General features: G+C 49.0%; 2 protein-coding genes across 15 annotated transcripts in view; both read left to right on the top strand.

Annotated features, from left to right (window-relative positions):
• The window catches only part of LOC106630119 (uncharacterized), a 148,927-nt gene that overhangs the window by 74,742 nt on the left and 51,817 nt on the right, over nt 1-22,368 (top strand). The window lies entirely within an intron of this gene.
• LOC141726125 (uncharacterized) lies at nt 347-20,682 on the top strand. Of its 14 annotated transcripts, none has more exons than XM_074530450.1 (4): nt 347-440; nt 1,538-1,693; nt 8,507-16,887; nt 17,262-20,682. In XM_074530450.1, exon 4 carries the CDS (start codon nt 18,635-18,637, stop codon nt 20,030-20,032), a length of 1,398 nt encoding a protein of 465 aa, XP_074386551.1. In that variant the 5' UTR covers nt 347-440; nt 1,538-1,693; nt 8,507-16,887; nt 17,262-18,634; the 3' UTR covers nt 20,033-20,682. The 14 variants fall into 14 exon arrangements, with proteins under 14 accessions (XP_074386551.1, XP_074386555.1, XP_074386561.1 ...); XM_074530454.1 differs by having other exon boundaries at nt 1,500-1,693; XM_074530460.1 differs by lacking the exon at nt 1,538-1,693 and having other exon boundaries at nt 16,788-16,887.

Raw genomic sequence — 22,368 nt, 5'->3', positions numbered from 1 at the left:
CTTTCTCCAGTTCCTGCTCGTCTTCTTCCTTTTCCTCTTTCTCTGTCCCTCCTCTTCCTCCCGCTCCTCCTCCGCTCCCAGCCCGGCCCGGGCAGTGCCGGCACCCAAAAGGCGCCGCGCTCTGCCCTAGGGTGGGTTACCCATAGCGGCCCCGGCCCGCGCGGCAGTGGGAGCGATCCTGAGAGCACCGAGAGCGATCCTGAGATCAGCGGGAAGGAATTGGGAGCGCTTTCCCTGCCAGTCCCGCTCTTACTGGGAGCAGTGGGAGGGAACTGGGAGCAAACAGCGCCCGGAGGCGGCTGCAGCCGGCGGTGGGCGGGGCCAAACCGAAGGGCGTGGTTACGCAAATACAGGAGAGATCGCGCACTGGGGTTGGTGGGCGGGAGCAGCGCGGGGTTCCCTCGGTCACGTGAGGGCCGGAGCGATGGCGGCGGCGTCTGGTGAGAGGGGACAAGGAGCGGGAATGGAGACCGGGACTGGGAATGGGGCAGGAAATACGGGACTGGCATTGGCAATACGGACACGAGCCGGGACCGGGATTGCGACTGGGAATGGGAACACGGACCGGGAGTCCGGAACCGGGAATGGGACTGGAAATACGGGAAAGGGACCGGGTACGGGACCGGGATGGGAACCGGTCAAGAGGGACACGGGCAATGGTAATACCGGGAAGCGGGCGGGAGCGGGGTGATACTGGGGCGAGGAGCGGCCGGGAACAGCAGCGACACTCGGGTGGGGGGACACCGAGGCCCGGGCTGGGGGAATTAACTCCAGGCGACGCTGTGCACCTGCCCTGTGGGCAGAGGGGACGGCGAGCGGAGGAGACACCAGAACAGGGTGGGGGGACACGGGGACGAGGGGGACACCGGGGACAGGGAGTCCTGACCGGGGGTTTAACGGAGGCAGGGGACACTGTGGACTTGGCGGTGGGGACACCGGAAGAGAGGAGTGGCACCGGACCGAGGGGGACACAGACCGGGGAGTGACACCGGGACAGGGGTGATCCCAGGACACGGGATGACACCGAACAGCGGGGACATGGACCAGGGGGTGACACTGAGCAGGGGGGACACCAGACTGAGGTGACACCGGCGAGTGTCCCCAGAGACCAAGCGGCTGCTGAGCTGCGGCCCCAGGTACAGCACATCCGAGGCAGCTTTGGTCCCAGTAGACAGCGAGCTGGGACAGTGGGGATGGCAGGTGGGGACATTGGGGACAGTAGCACGAGGGACTGGGATACCAGGGAGGGAGCACGGGGACATGGGGACGCTTTGAAAGGGATGCTGGGGTGTCCTGGGACAAAGCATGGCAGCATCACCATGGTGAGAAAGGAGCTGATGGGAGTGGTGGCCTTTGTCCCAAACCATAGGGTGACACTGCTTTGGGGTGAAATATGATGGTGTTGCCAGGGTGGGACAGGGCTTGACCATGGAGGACTTTGTTCCCAAGCATGGGGTGTCACTGTTTTGCGACAAAACTCACCTTTGTCACCATGACAGGACATGTGGTGACAGAGGTGGTGGCCTTTGTCCCCCAGCTGATCCTCTTCAGGCTCAGCAACCAGCTGGTGCTGGCCTTCAAGCACCTGTTGGGCTACAAAGAAGGCAGCAATGACACCCAGGCCATCTACACCATCTACACCCAGGCCATCTACAGGAACCTCCTGAAGCACCTGGCCTTTGTCCTCAAGAAGGTGGCATGGGGATACTGGGAGGGGTTGGGGACATCGGGGAAGTTGGGGGCATTGTGGGGCTTGAGGACAAGGGGACCTCCTGGTGCATGTGGTCTACCCCCTTTAGAAGGTGGCACGGGGACACCAGGCAGGGCTGAGGACAACAGGAGAGGCTGGGGACATCAGGACCTCCTGGACCACCCTGCATATTCCCTCAGGAAGGTGCCATGGGGACACTGGGATGGGTTGCGGACACAGTGGTGGTTTGGGGACATGGACATTCTCAGGGCGATGGAGGGGATGTGGGGACACTGAGGTACCACAGGGCCACCTCCAGCCCCATGTCCCTGTCCCCACAGTACCTGTCTGTGTCCAACAAGGCCCTTGGCCACTACGTTTTTGCTCACTTCTATGTGGTCAGCACACTGTGTCAGAATTATAGGGGTCTCAGTCCTTGGCAGAGGGGCTTCAGTCTCTGTTCGTCATGGTGGTAGTGAAACAGACAAAAGATTTTCCATGGGGAGGACCACCAAAGTTGCTCCAGCAAGTTCATTGGGCCAAGAGGTGGGAAAATTCCTGGGCTGTTGTCGCAAAGCAAGTGCAAGCACACAGGCCTATCGCCCCCTTAACCAGGCCCTGTTAAAAACAGTGTACCATGGCGGCAAATACCCCTGCAAACAATCACTTGGCAGGCCAGAACTCTGCTCAAGGGCTTGGTGTGCATCCTCCTCAAGCAGGTCAAAATTCCAATCAGGGTCCTCAGGTCTAAGAGCTGAAATGAGGGATGTGGGACTCCAGGCGGCTCTTCAAAATGCAGTTTTTTATATCTAAGATGTTACAGCAGTCCAGGGTCGTGGGCAACATAGCCCATGCCTACTGCTGTCAGCTCCAGCTGCAGGCAGGCCTGGACACCCTTTGGTTTTGGTTACATTGCATTATATACTTTGCTGAGCATCTTACTACAGTAGAACCAACCTATACCTTAACTATTATCTATAGCTTATCATTGCTATAATTACCATATTTGTGTTAGTATTCTCCAATCACTAAAAGTTAGTACATTACAGTTTAAGCTAGAAGTTGTTTTTCAGTTTTCTTGCAGTGGAAAATCTGGAGACCTTTTTTCTACTTGCAACATCAGCAGGCTTGTTTGCCTGTGCTATCTTTCTGCTTGGTAAAAACATCTGCTTGTTTGAGGTGGGTTTATCCTTTTCTCTAAGTCATAAAAACCCCCTTCTCACTAACATACCCTTTGCCATCTTAGTTATCCAGTAAGACTGGCTCAGCAATTCTTTTCTTCTACATCAAAACTTGCTTCCATCTCCATTCCTTCATCAGACTCTACATTTAAAAATCTTTCTGCTAAGCATACATATCTGTGAGACTTTCTTGCCAAACTTTCATCCTTCCCAACACCATAGGGGCTTGGCCTGCTTGATGGCAGCACACATCTCGCAGTCGTGGATAACCTGAGAAATACTGTCCATGGTTAAATCCACTCCTTGGTCTCATGCCCACTTACAGATGGCATCTCTGCCCTGATGGCCTGAGGCATCATGGGCCCATCCAGCTAGGAATAACTCTCCCTTGTGTTCCCAATTTAAGTCTATCTTGGATACCTCTATCTTTGCAGCCTGGTCTGCCTGCTCATTGTTTCAGTGTTCCTCATTAGCTCTACTCTTGGGTATGTGGGCATCTACATGGCGGACTTTCACAGGTAGCCTCCCTACCCTGGTAGCAGTGTCTTTCCACTCATCAGCAGCCCAAATTGGTTTCCCTCTACGCTGCCAGTTAGCCTTTTTCCACCTCTCCAGCCATCCCCACAGAGCATTGGCTACCATCCATGAATCAGCGTAGAGGTAGAGCTTTGGCCACTTCTCTCTCTCAGCAATGTCCAGGGGCAACTGAACGGCCTTGAGTTCAGCAAGCTGACTTGATCCACCTTCTCCTTCGGTAGCTTGTGCAACTTGTCATGTGGGGCTCCATACGGCTGCTTTCCAAATCCAATTCATCCCTATGATGTGAGAGGAACCGTCAGTGAAAAGAGTGTATTGTGTTTCCTCTGGTGGTGGTTGGTTGTATGGTGGAGCTTCTTCAGCCCTTGTAACTTGTTCCTGCTCCTCTTCATCAGCAAGACCAAAGTTTTCACCTTCCAGCCAGTTTGTAATTATCCCCAAAATCCCAGGGTGATTCAGGTTTCCTATATGGGCACGCTGTGTGATAAGAGCAATCCATTTCCTCCATATAGCGTCAGTGGCGGGGTGGGTGGTGGGAACCTTTCCTTTAAACATCCACCCCAGCACCGGTAGTTGGGGTGCCAGGAGGAGTTGTGCTTCTGGGCCAGTCACCTCTGAGGCAGCCTGGACTCCTTCATAGGCAGCCAAGATTTCCTTCTCTGTGGGAGTGTAGATGGCTGTGGACCCTCTGTAACTTCAGCTCCAGAATCCCAGTGGTCGACCCCGAGTCTCCCCAGGCGCCTTCTGCCAAAGGCACCAGGACAAGCCATTGTACCCAGCTGCAGAGCAAAGAGCATTCCTTACATCTGGTCCAGTCCTAAATGGGCTAAGGGCTACCACATGAGCAATCCCCTGCTTAATCTTGGTAAAAGCTTCTTGCTCCTTTGGGCCCCAGTGGAAAGTGTTCTTCTTGCGAGTGACCAGGTAGAGAGGGCTCACGATCTGACTGTACTCAGGAATGTGCATTCTCCAAAAGCCTATGGTGCCTAGGAAAGTGAGTGTTTCCCTCTTGCTGGTTGGTGGAGACATCATGGTGATCTCACTGATGATCTGAGTGGGAATCTGATGCCGTCCATCTTGCCACTTCACTCCCAGGAACTGGATCTCTCAGGCAGGTCCCTTGACTTTGCTCTTCTTGATGGCAAAGCTGGCCTCCAGTAGATTCTGGATGATTTTTTCTCCTTTCTGAAGTACTTCCATTGCTGTGTTCCGCCACACAATGATGCCATCCATGTACTGCAGGTGTTCTAGAGCTTCACCCTTTTCCAGTGCAGCCTGGATCAGTCCATGGCAGATGGTAGGGCTGTGTTTCCACCCCTGCAGCAGGCATTTCCAGGTGCACTGCACGCCACTCCAGGTGAAAGCAAACTGAGGCCTGCATTCTGCTGCCAGAGGAATGGAGAAAAATGCATTAACAGTGCCAACAGTGGCGTACCACTCTGCTGCCTTGGACTCCAGCTCATAGTGGAATTCCAGCATGTCCGGCCCAGCAGCACTCAGTTGTGGAGTCGCTTCATTCAAGGCAGGAGAGTCCACAGTCAATCTCCATTCTCTGTCAGAATTGCACACAGGCCAGATGGGGCTGTTGAAGGATGAGTGGGCCTTACTGACCACCCCTTGGCTCTCAAGCTCACAGATCTTTCTGTGGATGGGGATCACAGCATCTGGATTCATTTGATACTACCAGCGGTGCACCGTCAAGGTGGCAGTCGGCCCTTGTTGCTCTTCCACCTTCAGGAGTCCTATTGCAGATGGGTCTTTTCATAGTCCAGGCAAGGTGTTCAACTGCTTCATGTTCTCTGTCTCTACACCAGTTATTCCAAAAGCCCGCCTCAGTCCCTTTGGGTCTTTGTAAAGCCATTCCGAAGAAAGTCTATGCCCAGAATACACAGGGCCTCTGGGCCACTCGCAGTAGGAATTTCTGCCACTCCTTCCCAGTCAGGCTCACCTCAACTTCCATCAGAGTCAATTGGTGTGATCCTCCATCACCCCGGCAACGGAAACAGGTTCTGCCCCCACATGTCCCAATAGTGTCAGGGTACACTGTGCATCAGTATCAACTAACACTTCAAAGCCATATTTCTGTGGCTCTGATGTGCCAGGTTATCAATCCACACTATCCAAAAGACCCAGTTTTCCTGTGCCTCTTATTGGCTAGAGGCAGGGCCCCTCTAGGCCTGGTTTTTACTTCTTTCCTGGGCATACATACTGGAGGTTCCTTCAAGGAGATGTGACAGATCATACCTGGCAGCTTGGTCAATGAAGGCTTTCACTTCAGTGGAACATCACTTGCTTAATGTTTACCTCCTTGAGCTGGTGCACCCATGCTTCCAGGACAGAAGTGGGTTTTCCATCCCACCATTCCCATGTCTTCCCCATGGTCATGCAGAAAAAACCACAGCTCAGCCCATGGGCTGTACCCTCTCTCTCTGAGGAACGTTGGGCTCTGACTCTGGGGCCTGTGACTCGCACTGGTGCAATGTGGGAACTGTTCTTCCTCACCTCCTCCCTCATCTCCTTTATGTCCTCTTGGAGACTCTTAACCACAGCAGAGACATGAGCCTGCATTGAGTCATTGATCACACTCTCACAATTTCTAAGCTTGTTGGCAACAGATCCCACTGTCTCTCGGTTGGTATCTGCATTAATTGTTGCAGTGAAGGTGATGTATTGGGATGGCCCTAGATTTGCCAGACTCCACAGCATTTGCCCTGTGCACCTGACCTTGTTGGGGTCATTGTCATGCTGTCCATCCCTCCCAAAGAGTACCTCCAATACTGCCAATTCTCTCAGCTCTTGGATCCCTTCCTCAAAGGTCTTCCAGCACATTTTATCATGGTGCTCCTGCATTTTCTGTCTGTGGACAAACCTCTCTCTGACACTCATTAAAAGCTGCTCCCTGAGGGAAAGGGACCCTGGCTTACGAAAAACCTGATTCACAGCTGAGTCCTGTGTCAAGGGTCCCAAATTCTTTGCCTTACCACCATCCAGTTGCACACCTGTACCCATAAGGTCCCAGACCAGTAACCAGGTTGTGTAAGCCTCACGTTCCCATTGTACAATGTCTTTGTGCAGATTATGGAGACTTTCATATGTCAGGGACTCGGAGATTGTTGTGGTGTGTTTTTAGCTTCCGGGTCGCTTCCTCAGGTGTGCCAATATTCCCTTCTCCCTTCCCCCTCGCCCCTTGCTGAGTGTGCCCTGTCAATCAGGCTTAATATCCCAGCAAGGCGTCGTGTGGTTGGTCACTTTCAAAAGATGCTCCTCAGGCCTGAGGGACATTGGACCGTATAGGTGTCCCTAGTCCCTTGAGACCCTGCCCCTTTCACCTGGTTGGTAGCTCACCTGTCCCCTCCCCTTCCCCTGTCCCTGAGCTTAAAAGGTTAATGAGACCATGCGGTGGCATTCTGTTGGAGCAGTTGCCCCGGTTCAGACCTCTGTAACCATGGAATAAACATCTGGATATAACCCTCCAGCAGAATCCTCTCCTTTCTCTCTTCACCATCGCCAGAAGCTCTCTCTCCTGAGGTAAACGGAGTTCCTGACAAGCCTGGACTTGTTCAGTGCCCTGCTGCAATCTCCAGCAGCCAAGGTATCTCTGGGGTGATTTACACCACAGTGCCGCCTTTGGCCCAGCAGCGAAGGTCAGACTGGCCCAGGCACCATCTAACTGGTAGTATTAGGATTCATATTCCGATAGGAGATGATCTCAACCTGCTCCCCTGCAGGTTGTGGGGGCTCTCCTTTCTTATACTTACCATTATCTGGGTGCTCTGATTTCATGTTAGACTTCCTCATTTCCACAGGGGTGACTGCTGTTGTCTGGGGCTGCCCTTGTGGTACAGCTGGAACCTGGATGGTTGTAAATCTGTGGCTTCAGTGGCTGCACTATCAGGCTCTCCCTCTTTGAGGCAGGGGGAGGGTTTCTCACCAGCTGGAGAAATGTGCTCCTTCAGCATCTGGCCCATCTCCTTTACCAGAAACCCCACCCAATCCAGGTGATTAATTTCTGGGGTGGGCTGTGGGGCAAGGTAAGGCTCTGGGGCATCAGGGTGCTTATCCAAGTCAATCTTCCCTTATCTCTGAATGCTTAATAGAAAAGGCAACACCTGCCCCTGTATGATATCATTAGCATTTAGAGAAGATTTGAATTCTTTGAAAACTGGTGGGGCAGACCCAAAGAGCTGGGTGAAGGGTTGGGAGAAAATTTCCCCTGGTGTCATTTCTTCACAGTAAGTATCATTATTAAAGTAACCCCATAGCCATACAGTTAGTGTAGGATAGCTCTGAATCCATGTGCCCTCCTTCGAGAGGAAGATAAAAATCCATTAATTCTTCACCTTATTAACCCATAAAGCCACAGTAGCCTTAGTTATAGGATTCATGTTTAGATAAGGGCCTGCAAATGGGAGAAATATAGCCATGACCACATGCCACCCAAAACAGAGTAAGCTGGGCCACATGGTGCCACCTAACAAGATATCTATATCCAACACACAAAAAATTAGGTTACTCAACATTTTTTCTATCTGTGCCCTCAGGCCCCATATTGGGCACCAGAATCTGTCTTGGTTTGAAAAGATAGATGTAAGGAAGGTAGGAGCCTCCCTGAAATGGAAAATGTAAACCACTTCCCTCCGAATTATTATAATTTTGAAATTAAGAAGCTCTCAGGCAAAGATATGGGAATAGAAAGAACAGGAAATTTGAAATGCAAATGTAGTAATACAAAAAAACCCACTGACAGCGTCAGAATATGACCTGAGACCCTGTTGGCCAGGGTGTTGGTCACACTCCAATTAAATGGTGGCTGCAATCCTCCTGGAGGGGCAGATGTTGTTCTGTTGAGGCAGTGATCCTGCAGAAGGGTGTAGTTTTCCTCTGAAAGTCTAGTGGTGGTGTAGTCTGGTCTTCCTGGCCTTCCTCTGAAGATCCAGTGGGAAAAGGCTGGCTGTGGTTTTCCACATCTAACATTATATCTATCCAGTTAGGAATGCTTGGCCCTACCCATGGGTGGAGCATCTCACAATACGATGATTCAATTTTATCAGTCATGTGGTGAGGCTCAATGGCCCATTAACAGAAGGTATCTCCCCAGAAGGAGGATTGGTCGTGGAAGAGGTAAAGAAAACTGCCCCATCTGGTTTTAACATCCTGGCCATTAACAGAAGATATGCCCTCAGAGTTATGAGGGATGAGACATGGAAAAGATAAAGAACACCCCTTACCTGTGAGAGTCTGTCCGAATTTTCCCTCATCTGCCTCATGATTGTCATTTGGGGACCACTGAAGAGAAGACCACCCCTGTCTGGAATCTCTGGCTCTGAAGGAGAAAGTCACATGCCAAAGGCCCTGAGACCTGGAGAGCACAGTGCTAAGTTACTGTCTTCACAGGTATTTGCTGTATGCTACACTGAGCCCAAAGAAGGGGGCTCTGTGCCCTTTTTGCAACAATAGCCTTGGAAGCTGTCCCACCTCTCGGACTGGCTGGAATTCTCCTGAGTTTGGGTGGTCTCCCACAGAGGACCCTCACCTGTTTTACAACCACCATGACAGACAGACGGAGATGTCAGAAGCCTCTCCACCAAGGACTGAGATATGAAACTCCTAACAGGCCCCTCTGCTCCTTCCAAGGACTGGGACTGAAACCCCCAGGCTGGGGAAGGTGTGTGGGGGAGGCAAGCTGACCAAAGAGAGATGTTTACCTGCAGCAGGTGTGAGCACTGGACCAAGAAGACAATGGCTCTCATTTACTGCTGAGAACATAGACTACCTGTTACATCTATTCCTTATTGTGTCCACCCCCCCCCCCCCAATTTTCAATAGAATTATCATAATAAAAACCTCTGAGTTAGCTAGAGATTTTGAGATCTCCCCAACGTAACAGGCAGATCCTCAACTGGACTGGACCAAAGGACTTTGTCTCTACATTTGGTAGCTATATCCCCCCCCCCCCACCTCTCTCTCTCTTTCCTCTCTCTCTATCTTTTCTCTCCCTTAATCCCTCTATGGCATTTTGCTGTAGTCATTCAGTAAAGGTGCATTTGTTTTGATTATCACTGCCAACCCCTTGTACTGTGTCGGTTCTTTTGCACCCTGAGATCAATCCACGAACCATCATGAAACTGGTTCATAAGGATGGATCGTGACACTACCTCCCAGTGATAGATAACATACTTTTGGTCACATCTGGCATTGCAACCCAAGACATGTTACAGTCGACACTGTGAGGTCACACAACCTGCCCTGTGATGTCACAGCCCACTCTAGGATGTCTCCTCTGTCACCTTGCAGCCCACTCTATGAAGTCATATCACCATGTGACATCATAACCTGCTCTATGATGTCATACAATTGAGCCATCACAGCCTGCCCAGTGAAGTCACATAGTGCCCTCTATGATGCTGTAGGTGCTTGATGACCTCATATTACAGACTCTGTGATGTCATAGCCCCATCTGTGACCTCACCCAACCCACCCTGTGCTGTCACACAGCCCCTTTCTGACATCACAGCTGCTCTGTGCCTCTCTGACACAGCCGCAGAGGTGCCACTGTGGCACAGCCCCCTCTGGGACATCCCACGGCCCTTGCCAGTGCTGAGCCCCTGTGAGCTCTGTCTGTGCCCTGCTGGTGCGGCCCAGCCCAGCTCAGCAGCACAGACACAGCACCAGGACTTTAATGAGCCTCTGGGGCTTTGTGCTGAGGCCCTGAACATCAGTCCCTGAGAGGGTGCTGAAGAAACCTCTAAAGAATCCACAGTCGGAACCAAACTCCAAAGTTCCTGGTACCTTTAATGGATCCCACTGAGGGACACAACTGAGAAAATGTCCCCAGGCAGAGCAGAGAACTGGAGGCAGTGATGACAGGTGGGGACAAAGAGAAGCCAAGTCTTGCTGCCCTGAGGCACAGCAGGGTCTGTGCCACCAAGGGCTGTGAGGAGACACCTTGTCCCGAGGCACTGGGGCCTCCTGGCACAGCCCCAGCCAGGCTGGGCACTGTCAGCCCCTTGTCCTGCCCTCTGCATCCCCCCTAGCCCACATCCCAGTGGCCTCAAGGATGTGCTGGAAGGAGTCCCTGGGGAGCCTTGCTCAGGAATGGCCCTGTGGGGGCTTCCAGGGAGTGCACGTTCTTCAAAGGACTTTGGGTTGTGCTTTTGCATTGGATTTCTGAGAGGTTTGTACAATCATGGCCTCCAATTATCTGATGTAATGAGTCCCTTAGGATTCTTTGTCAGTAACAACACTCAGTGGGCTTATTAATGCTTCGAGGTACTTCCATTTTTTCAAAGTACTTGGTGTTTTCCTTTTGATACTGGTACCTTAAGTTTCAGCTTTCATACTTTCCAGATTCAGTACTGCATTAGTATATAACTCTGAACTTCACATACAGTGTTAGCAAGTTCTCTTCACAGTGTAGACAAAACAATCTAACACTGTCTCGCCTCTGTTCCAGGTAGCCTCTTAAGGCATCAATACAGACTCAGTGAGAAGTTTGTGCAATCATGACCCCAGTTATTTGCGTTAATTAGTCCCTTGAGAGCTTTGTATTGACACTAAGTGGGGCTCATTAATACTTTGAGATATGCAAGGTGTTTAAGGTGCTTTGGACTTTCTTTTCCACACTGAGTCTGTGAGAGGTTTTTGTGCAATCCTGGTCTCCAATTCTCTCCTCCAAGGAGTCCATGAGGAGCCTGTGTTGGGGATGGACCTCAGTGGGACCCATTAATGCCTTGAGACACTTTGGGATTTTTTTCTGACTGACTCCAAAGGTTTGTGCAATCTCCTCTTAGGCTCTGAGATTCCAGGGCTCAGCACTAAATGCACCACAGGGTTCATTAGGATCAAGGCAGTCCTGACAAAGCATGGCTCTGCCTTGATTTCCCTCTGATCTGGTGCCATTCATTAGGAAGGTTTTCCTACTGCAGAAATGGAGAAATACTTCAAAGTGCTTCTAAAAAATATGAGTTCCTATTTTAAAGATTGTTTTTTATTAAGTTTCTCTTTAGAGAAGAGTTGATTGCAGCATTCAGTGACGGCTATTGACCCAGGAACTTTCCTCAGGCGGTCAGGCCTGGTCAGAGGAGCTGTGCATTGAGGCCTGACCCAGTGTGGACAACCTTGCTCAACATTCCCAACCCCATCCTGTCTCTCCTCACTCGCCTGGGACCTGTTTTGCTTGGAGAACTGGCTACACTCAGGCAAATAAGGGATTGGTTTTTTTGAAGCAATCAAAAATTCCTGAGTTTACTCATTGAAAAATGAGGAAAGACACCCTCAAGTATGTGCCAAGCCCAAGCTGCCACCAAGGACATTCCCTTTCCCCAAGACAGAGCTCTGCAAGAAATGTTTTATTCCTTTGGATTCTTTGGTTCCATGAGGCCATGCTGTGTCACAATGGACCCTCAGTTGCATGGGGCTGCACGGTGTCACTTTGGCCCTTTGGCTTAAACAGATTATAGTCAGCTGTGTAATCAAGGGTTAAACAAACTGTAGTTTACAGTGTAATCAAAAAAAGGTGGTCCTTTTCCTATACTGCTGTATAATCAAGAGCAGATGGTCCTCTTTCCTATACTTTAAGGGGATCCTCTATACCCTAAGGGAATATAGTTTATTGTTTAAGACTAAACAAGTGCTCAAAAAAATGGTAGAAACTGGATCTGTGTTTCAGACCATGGCCAGAAGCCTTGGAGAATGGCCAAATGTGAAGAGAGTCTGCACAAAGACCAGGTTCATTCAAAGGGCATACTAGGAAGACTGCTTACTTCATCCCATGACCACTGCCCAGAAGACCCCCAAAAAGCAATGTGTCTTAGTTTGGAAAGACAGGTGTCTGCTAAGGAGGAAGGAGCCTCCCCTGAAATGGAAAAATGTAAACCCCCTCCCACCAAATTGTTATAAATTTGAAATTAAGGGGCTGTCAGGCAAAAATATGGGAGCAGGAATAACAGTTCTTTATTAGGGAAGAAAATAAAAAGATAAACAATGCAGCAGACCAAAACGATACTGATAGAGTCAGAACACAACCTGACACCCTGTTGGTCAAGGTGTTGGCAGCAGTCCCATTGGAATTGTGGCTGCAGTCCCCCTGGAGTGTCAGGTGTGGTTCTGTTGGAGCAGGGATCCTGTAGAAGGGTGTAGTCTTCCTCTGAAGATCCAGTGGAGAAAGCTGTGCTGGTGTTCCAGAAACTCCAGATTATATCCAACTAGGAATGCTTGGCTCCTCCCTCCGGGCAGAGCATCTCACAATGGGATGCTGTAGTTCTTATCAGTCATGCAATGACTATCAATAGCCTATCATCAGCAGATGTCTCCCTGGTTGTGGAAGAGATAAGGAAAACTGCCCACTTAACAGAAGACAAGTGCCATACAGATGGCAAATAGAATACAATTTGCTTGGCAATCCAGGACACAGTGCTAAGAGTGTGGAGGCGCAGAACAATAAAAACTGATTAACATACGAAGTGAGAGTAGGCGGGGATAGGTTATGGATATGTACAGGCGATGACAAATATGTATGAGCTTAAGAGTATTTGATACAGAGCATCTGCTCTGCTGGACACACACAGCTTTGATGAAGTGATTCCCTGTGTGTCCAGCGCTGAACAAACAAACTTCTACTTCACTAATCTGCTGGTTGTGGAGTCTTTATTTCTACATGTCAGTTGGTGAGCCAGTCAGGAGTCTCTCTGCTCGTCTGACTGGAGGATGATGTCCTAGGCACACCCCGAGCCCTTTTCTTGGAGTAACTCCTTCCCCAGCTGCTCACTGCAGGAGCAGGGAAGAACCTTCTGTGGTTGCAAAGAGCATGTTTGACAAAGGCGGGGCCAGTAAGTTGTAGGGGATGCTGGTGCCTGGCCAGGGGCTGCTGGTAAAACACTCAGAGACATCTGGTGTACGGCATAGTCCCTGTTTAGGAGGAGGGTGCCATGAATTTTCGGAGGAGGGTGCCCTGGGATTTGCTGACTGATAGAGCTAGCAATCTTGAGTGCAGATCAAGCAAATCCAGGGTTACTGCTGCATCCCAGCATCAGGAGCCAGGATGGACCTGCTAATGACTGAAGCAAGAAAAGGGTAAGCAGACCCTTTTAAATGATTACTTGGATTATACTTACAGCTGCTGGAGGGGTATTAAGTGGAATAATAATTGGATGTTAAATTTGTAAATGCCTGGGTATTTTATGTTAAGTACTTAAAACATTCCATGTTGGTTTTTTTTTTGTGTGTGTGGGTGGGTGTGTGTGAGTGTGTGTGTGTGGGTGTGTGTGTTTGAGATGCAGCATCACTGCAAAGCAAGAGGGAGTTCTGATCTGCAGTTCTGTGACCCTGCAAGGGGCATGGTCAGTGATGGACAAAGTGCTTAAAATGTTTTGTATGGTACGTCCAGTACTGCAAACAGTTTGTTTACTTAAAACATCGGCAAACTGTGGATCCAAGTTCTAACCAAGAATATATTAAGCAAGCTTTGAAACTAGTGAATGTGTATCTGTGTATGTGACAGGCTGTTTTGATGGCCAGAAATAGGATAGCTAGGAAAATAACTGGGATAAGACTATAAGAAAGTGTACAAAGAAGTTCTATGGAAACTAGGGGCAAGAAGCCCCAAAGGGAACAGAAGGAATGGGGAAAGGCCAGAGTAAAGAGGTCCAGTGAAAAACCCCTTTAGGCTGCATATTAGTGCACTGGAAACATATAGTTGGCTCAGGAGAGACAGAAAATAAAAGGACTCTTATTAAATATTGCAACCATTGGTGGCTGTTGTATAGATTAGAGAATGAGGCTGAATAGCCCCTTAACAGAACTATAGACTATAACATTACTTTGCAGTTAATTCTGTTCTTAAGGAGAGAGGAAAAATGGGATAAAACATCAAATGCAGGTATGTTTTTTACCCTCTGAAACCACCCACAGTGGCAGAGAGACTGTGCCACCACAAGATTGTCTTGTACTTGCCCTTGAGAAGGAAAAACACAAAGACCTCAAAGGTAAATTAAAGCGATGTTGCTCAGCATGCGAAATTGGCCAACAGTACTCTAGAAGAGATAAAATTCATCAGGCACCAGAACAGGATCTAACTGATTTGTTTAAGCCTCCTCCACGATCACAGGAACAGATGCAGACTCAGACAGAACCCTCACTCCCTCAGATAGTCCTGTGTCTTCCCACACCAGAAAAAATCAGCTCCAGAGGTGGTGCAGGCACCTCTCTGGGAGGCAGTAGGGCCTGAGGGAGGGACACTGCTGATTAAGGCACCTTTTTCTATCACCAATTTAGAGGCATGGAAAAAGTTGCTAAAGATGATCAGAAAGACCCACTAAGTGCATCCAAACACTTCCAGTTTATAGTAAAGCAACACAATCCTGATTGGAATGACACAGTTATTGTTAGAATATATTACTGAAACAGAAGAGCAATTAATTCTAAAAACTACAGGGGATTTGGCTGATGATTATTATAAAACCAAGGGGGAAGACATTATAGAATACTTCCCCTTCCAAGACCCAAAATGGGTTGTGAACAGGTCTGCACACATAGAAAAATTACAGGCATACCAGGGGTGAATCTCAAAAGGAATGTAAAGGGCCATTCATAAAACCATAAATTGGTCCATATGATACATAATCAAACAAGGTTCCTCTGAATCACCATCTGAATTCCTGGATCACCTGAGGGACATGATGCGCCATAACACACTGCTGGATCCTGGGTCAGAGGTAGGAACACAATAACTCGTTTCTTTGTTTCTGGGCAAGTCTAGAGGAGATATTAGGCGCAAGCTGCAAAAGCTGCATCCTACAGAAAGCAGGAATATATAAGTAAGTGTTGCTGGATGAAGCATGGAGAGTTTTTAGTAACAGGGAAGAAAAGTACAAGTGGGGACATGGAAGGGTGGTGGCGGTCACCAGGGAGGAGGGAGAAAGGAAATGGAGACTGCCCTGACTATGCAAGGACCAATGTGTGTTATGCAAAAGGTTTGACCACTGTAAAAATGAATGTGCAGAAAAATCCAAGTATAAGGAGATAGTACAGAATAACCAGAAAAGGAGGATAGTGGCCCCTGTAGAAGAAGACTGACCAGGACCTGGGGAATCCACCCTAGTGGATCCACTGATTGTAATGAAGCTAGGGAAAAAACAAAAGAAAGTAGAATTTTTGGTCAACACAGGGGCAATGTATCTGGTTTTGAACCAAGATTTGATGCCCCTGGTAAATTATTATATCTTGGTAAAAGGTGCAACTCGTCAAAGTGAAAAGGTGTACTTTTGTGAACCTCTGAGATACAAACTGGAAAAACAATGGGGCATTCACAAATTTCTGTATATGCCTAACTCTCTGAAGGGAGTTTTTTGGAAGAGATTTATTAGAGCAATTTGAGGCAGTAATTAAATTTGAAAAAGGAAAGATTACTCCAGAGGTAAATGACCAGCACTATATACAAATAATGAGCTTATCCCTAGCTAGTGTTTCTACAGAAAACAAAACCAGCAAAGAAATCACAGACCAGGTATATCCCAGGGTATGGGCCACTGATGTGGCCCAGAGAGCAAAGAATGTTCTGCCCACCAAAGTCAAACTTAAAGAGGGATGGCAGCTAGTAAGAATCAAACAGTACCCCCTGAAAAGGGAAGACCAGGAAGGAATTTGGCCAGTGATAGAAAAATTTTTACAACTAGAATTGTAAAGGAGTGCGAGTCTGATTTTATTACCCCCATATTACCTGCCCATAAACCTGACAGGTTGCATTGAGTGGTGCAGGACTTATGAGCTGTAAATAAAATAACTGAGGACCTCTATCCAGTGGTGGCAAACCCATATGCCTTGTTGATTGTATTGACATCTGAACTAACCTGGTTTACTATTTTAGACCTGAAGGATGCCTTCTTTTGCTTCCCTCTCCATAAAGCCAGCCAAAATATATTTGCATTAGAATGGGAAAACCCCAAAAGTGGGTGTAAAACCCGGCTTACTCGGACTGTATTACCCCAAGGATTCAAGAACAGCCCCACTATATTCAGCAATCAATAAGCAAAAGATCTTGAGTCCTGGGAGGCTCCATCAGAAGAAGGGAAGCTGTTACAATATGTAGATGATATCCTGATTGCCACCAAAAAAAAGGACCCTAGCCTGACCTGGATGGTGAGTCTGCTTAACTTCTTGGTACTGGTTATCTAAGAAGAAGGCCCGAGTAATGCAGCAGGAGGTAATTTATCTAGGATATGAGATTAGTACTGGACAAAGAACTCTAAGATGAGCCCAAAAACAGTCAATATGCCAAATGCCAAGGCCACAAAGAGTGAAAGAATTACAAACCTTTTTGGGGTGGTGGTGGCTGTGGATCTACAACTATGGACTGCTGATTAAACCCCTATATGTGCTGACAGCCACTGAATGAAAGAACCTTCAATGGAACAAGGGAGCTACACAAGACTATCAGTCACTGAAAAAGGCTCTGATGTCAGCTCCAGCCTTGGGACTCCAGATGTGAGTAAACCATTTTTTCTCTTTTCCCATCAGAAGCAGGGGATTGCCCTAGGAATATTGGCACAGGATCTGGGCCAGTATCACCGATCAGTGGCTTACTTTTCCTAACAGCTAGACACAAGTGCAAAAGGTTGGCCTGGATGTTTGTGAGCAGTCGCAGCCATGGCACTAAACATCCAGAAGGCCCGAAAATTTATCTTGGGCCAGACAATGACCATGCTAGTGTCTCATACAGTATCTGCAATACTAGAAATGAAAGGTGGGCAGTGGTTTTCCCAACAAAGACTTTTGAAATATCAGGCTACAATGATAGAACAAGGCAATGTGTAAATTGTGGTAAATAATATTGTTAATCCAGCCTCTTTCCTCAGCAGAAATACAGAGGAACCAGCACATCGTGACTGTCTGGAAACCACCAAAGTGACATATTTAAGCTGTCCAGACCTGAAACATAGTCCTGTGGAGAATACGGAAAACTGGTTCACAGATGGAAGCAGTGTCCTGGGGTGACGTTATGATGCTTGTATATCCCCATTCATCTGTTCTGTGCCTTTAAGACCGGCTCTGAAGAGTGGAAGTTTTGTTTGGGTTTCTCTTATCAGGACACAGAGACAAGCAGTACACAGAGCTGTTTTTTTTACTTCCAGCTTTGGGCTTGCTGCTTTTGCTTGCTCTCTTTTTCTGCTCTTGCTTCTGCTCTGCTTTCTGCCTCTGCTTATTAGCTAGTTCTAGCTAAACAGTCCACATTGCTTCCTGGACTGTTTCTCCTCTCCTGTTCCTGTGACCATCTCGAACCTGCTCCGGACTGGGACCCGGGAACACCAAGGGTTCGGCTGCAGCAGCTGGCCCAGCGCCGGAGGGACTGAGAACAGAGCAACCACCCCCGAAAGAGACTTTCTGATTTTGCCATCTTTCTCAGAGCGGTGTCATCGGGTATTGTTCATTTTGTGTGCTGGGGGGTGCTGTGTCTGTCAAATAAACAGGTTCTTTCCACCTCTCTCCGAGGAATTTTTTCCCGAACCGGTTGGGGGGAGGGGCCGTGTGGGTTTCGCTTTCTGGAGGGGCCCTCCTTTGCAGATTCTTTAACAAATTTGCCCTAAACTAGTACAAATCTTTGGCGCCCAAATGTGAGGTGAGAGAGAGAGTGGAAAAACCCTGTTTTGACTGCATTTTGGCTGCTATTACTCTGTGTTCGTTTAAATCAGCTAATAGCCATGCTTTTTGGATTCATAATGTCTGTTGGGGTGAAGGTTTGCATGCATTTCTGGTCCCTAGGGTTTTTTGAGATTTTAATACCTCTCTGGTCCCTAGGTTTATTTTCTTATCCAGAAATAGCTTTAGTATTGCCCCTAATATGTAGTTTTTACATCAGAGGGGCTGTGACCAGAATAGCTATCCTGCTGGGTTTGGTGGCAATAATGTGCAAGAAGTTTATAAACATGCTAGGGTCTGCTCCAGATATGAATGGTTCATGGCTATGGTTATGCATCCAGTTTGTTGCAGGAGGAGCAGGAGGGAATGAGGTTTTTCAGCCTCTGCTTTCCTCCTTCTCCTATGAATCAGTTGCATCACTAGTGAAGGATGTTCAGTTTCCCCTCAATGTTAAAGAAACCATCTTCCTGGTATTCAATCTGGTAACCTTCCTCTATACAGCCTGCTGCTTCTCTAGAATGAGGGCTGAGATTTCTAGACGGGCTGATGAGACCCCTGACTCAGGAGTAAACCCTGGTGTGGGAAATGGGAGGATATGGGCCAAATCCTGAAGGAATTCTCTGACCCTATAGTTTGGGATTTTCCCCATGAACAAATTCAGAACCCAGCTGAGGTGGGGAAATATCTGAAAGAGAAGTACCAGGATGAGCCTAAGGAGAGGAAGGTCATTGCAGTGAGCTGGGCCCTGGCATATGCTTATCGCACACTGCTAGATACTCTAGGGCAGCAGACAGAGGCAGGGGGGCAGGGAGATAAATCAGCAACTGTCCCGGTGACTCAGGCTGTAGCTAACACTCCAGGCTCGAAGCCAGCATCTAAACCCATGGCTGTTGCTACCAGCACTAGAAGTGGGAAATGCACAGCCAAGACCAATCGACCAGTGGACGATGATGATGATGATGATGCAGGAGAAGGAACCTCAGTGCCTCCTGACATAAAGTCAGGAGTCAAAGCAGCAGGTGCAAGATCAGATGCCAATACTGAGTCCTTCTCCCTGAAGGACCTTCGTGGCCTACGAAAGGATTACACTCGAAGGTCTGATGAATCCATAATTAGTTGGCTGGTCCGTCTCTGGGATGCTGCAGGCGAGGCTACAGTTTTGGATGGCACTGAAGCCAGGCATTTGGGATCCCTGTCACAGGATACTGTCATAGACCAAGGAATGATGAGGGGGGCTAACTCTCACAGCCTCTGGGAACGGGTCCTAAGAAGTGTGGCAGAAGGATACCTGTGTGCAGACGATCTCTATATGCAGCAGACTCAGTGGAAGACAATAGAGCAAGGGATCCAACGCCTGAGAGAAATGGCCGTGACAGAGATTATCTTCTCAGATGATGTAACAACTAGGAACCCAGACTTAGTACCATGCACGTCTGTGATGTGGCGAAAACTCGTACGACTCGGGCCACAAGAATATGCTTCTGCCTTAGCCATCATGAAGAGGGATGAGAGGGGTGAGACTGTGCTTGACATGGCAAGGAAGCTCCGAGCATATGCAGATGCTGTACATGGCCCGACACATGCCAGAATCGCAGCGGTAGAAACACGTCTGCAGAACTTAGAGGATAAGATAGAGGAGAACCATAAGAAGCTTAGAGAGGAGATTAAAGAAGACCTTCTCCAAATTTCAGCAGTACAGATCCGAGGTTCCGGTATCCAAGGCAGACGTTTCCCAGATGGTGAGAGAAGATACACCCCACGAGCTGAGCTGTGGTTTTACCTGCGTGATTGTGGGGAAAACATGAGAAGGTGGGATAGGAAACCTACCGCTGTTTTAGCACGACGGGTGCGTGAACTGAAGGAAGCCACCAGGAGGAAAGCAGCTCCAGTTGCCCGTAGCCGAACGGCCAGGTATGATGATGATGACCTGTCTGATCCCCTCGAAGGAACATCCAAAACATACACCCAGGGAAAGAATGATAACCAGGCTTAGAGGAGCCCTGCCTCTAGCCAGGTAGAGGCCAGGGAAAATCGTGTTTTCTGGTCTGTGTGGATTCGTTGGCCTGGCACATCGGAACCACAAGAGTATAAAGCTTTGGTCAATACTGGTGCGCAGTGCACGTTAATCCCATCAAGACATGTGGGGACAGAGTCTGTTTCTGTTGCTGGTGTGACAGGGGGATCCCAGGATTTCACTTTGGTGGAAGCTGATGTGAGTCTGACTGGAAATGAGTGGAAGAAGCATCCTATTGTGACAGGCCCAGAGGCCCCATGTATTTTGGGCATAGACTACCTTCGAAGTGGGTACTTCAAAGACCCAAAAGGACTCAGATGGGCATTTGGAATAGCTGCTGTAGAGACAGAGGGCATCCAGCAATTGAACACCTTGCCTGGGTTGTCTGAGAATCCATCTGCAGTAGGATGCCTGACGGGAGAAGAGCAACGAGTGCCGATTGCCACTTCCATAGTGCATCGACGGCAGTATAGGACCACTCAAGATGCTGTGATCCCCATCCATAAGATGATCCAAGAGCTGGAGAGCCAAGGGGTGGTCAGCAAGACCCACTCACCCTTCAACAGCCCCATTTGGCCTGTGCGAAAATCTGAAGGAGAATGGAGATTGACTGTGGACTATCGTGCATTGAATGAAGTGACTCCACCACTGAGTGCTGCTGTGCCAGACATATTAGAGCTCCAGTATGAGCTTGAGTCCAAGGCAGCAAGGTGGTACGCCACTATAGACATAGCCAATGCATTTTTCTCCATTCCTCTGGCAGCAGAATGCAGGCCTCAGTTTGCCTTCACATGGAGGGGAGTGCAGTACACCTGGAACCGATTGCCCCAGGGGTGGAAGCACAGCCCCACCGTCTGCCATGGACTGATCCAGGCTGCACTGGAAAAGGGTGAGGCTCCAGAACATCTGCAGTATATTGATGACATCATTGTGTGGGAGAACACAGCTGCGGAAGTGTTCGAGAAAGGGAAGGAAATTATCCAGATCCTCCTGGGAGCTGGTTTCGCCATTAAAAAGAGCAAAGTAAAGGGACCAGCTCGTGAGATTCAATTCCTGGGAGTGAAGTGGCAAGATGGACGGCGTCAGATTCCTACAGATGTCATCAACAAGATCACAGCAATGTCTCCACCCACCAATAAGAAAGAGACACAAGCTTTCTTGGGTGCAATAGGTTTTTGGAGGATGCATATTCCTGAGTACAGTCAGATCGTGAGCCCTCTCTACCTGGTCACCCGCAAGAAGAACAATTTCCAGTGGGGCCCTGAGCAGCAACAGGCCTTTGTCCAGATCAAGCAGGAGATTGCTCATGCAGTAGCCCTTGGCCCAGTCAGGACAGGACCAGAGGTGAAGAATGTGCTCTGCTCTGCAGCCGGGAACCATGGCTTGTCCTGGAGCCTTTGGCAGAAGGTGCCTGAGGAGACTCGGGGTCGACCACTGGGATTTTGGAGTCGAAGCTACAGAGGGGCTGAAGCCAACTATACTCCAACGGAGAAAGAAATCCTGGCTGCCTATGAAGGAGTCCAGGCTGCTTCGGAGGTAATAGGCACTGAAGCACAACTCCTCCTGGCACCCCGACTACCGGTGCTGGGGTGGATGTTCAAAGGCAAGGTTCCTTCCACTCACCATGCCACCAGTGCTACATGGAGCAAGTGGATTGCTCTCATCACTCAGCGCGCCCGTATAGGTAAACCGAATCGCCCTGGGATTTTGGAGGTCATTACAAATTGGCCCGAAGGTGAGAATTTTGGTGTCACAGATGAAGAGGAACAGGAACCAGTGACACGTGCTGAAGAGGCTCCTCCCTATAACCAACTGCCCCCAGAGGAAACACGCTACGCTCTTTTCACTGACGGTTCCTGTCGCATCGTAGGGATGAACCGGAAGTGGAAAGCAGCCATATGGAGCCCCACACGACAGGTTGCACAAGCTACCGAAGGAGAAGGTGGATCAAGCCAATTTGCTGAACTCAAAGCTGTTCAACTGGCCCTAGACATTCCTGAGAGAGAGAAGTGGCCAAAGCTCTACCTCTACACTGATTCATGGATGGTAGCCAATGCTCTGTGGGGATGGCTGGAGAGGTGGAAAAAGGCTAACTGGCAGCGTAGAGGGAAACCAATTTGGGCTGCTGGTGAGTGGAAAAACATTGCTACCAGGGTAGGGAGGCTACCTGTGAAAGTCCGCCATGTAGATGCCCATGTACCCAAGAGTAGGGCCACCGAGGAGCACCAAAACAATGAGCAGGTAGACCAAGCTGCAAAGATAGGGGTGTCCAAAATAGACCTAGATTGGGAACATAAGGGAGAGTTATTCCTAGC

This window comes from Zonotrichia albicollis, chromosome 32 (genome assembly GCF_047830755.1).
Source record: "Zonotrichia albicollis isolate bZonAlb1 chromosome 32, bZonAlb1.hap1, whole genome shotgun sequence".
NCBI classification, from domain to species: Eukaryota; Metazoa; Chordata; class Aves; order Passeriformes; family Passerellidae; genus Zonotrichia; species Zonotrichia albicollis.
Note: the sequence above shows the minus strand (reverse complement) of the source record. Positions and strands in the feature narration are given on the sequence as shown.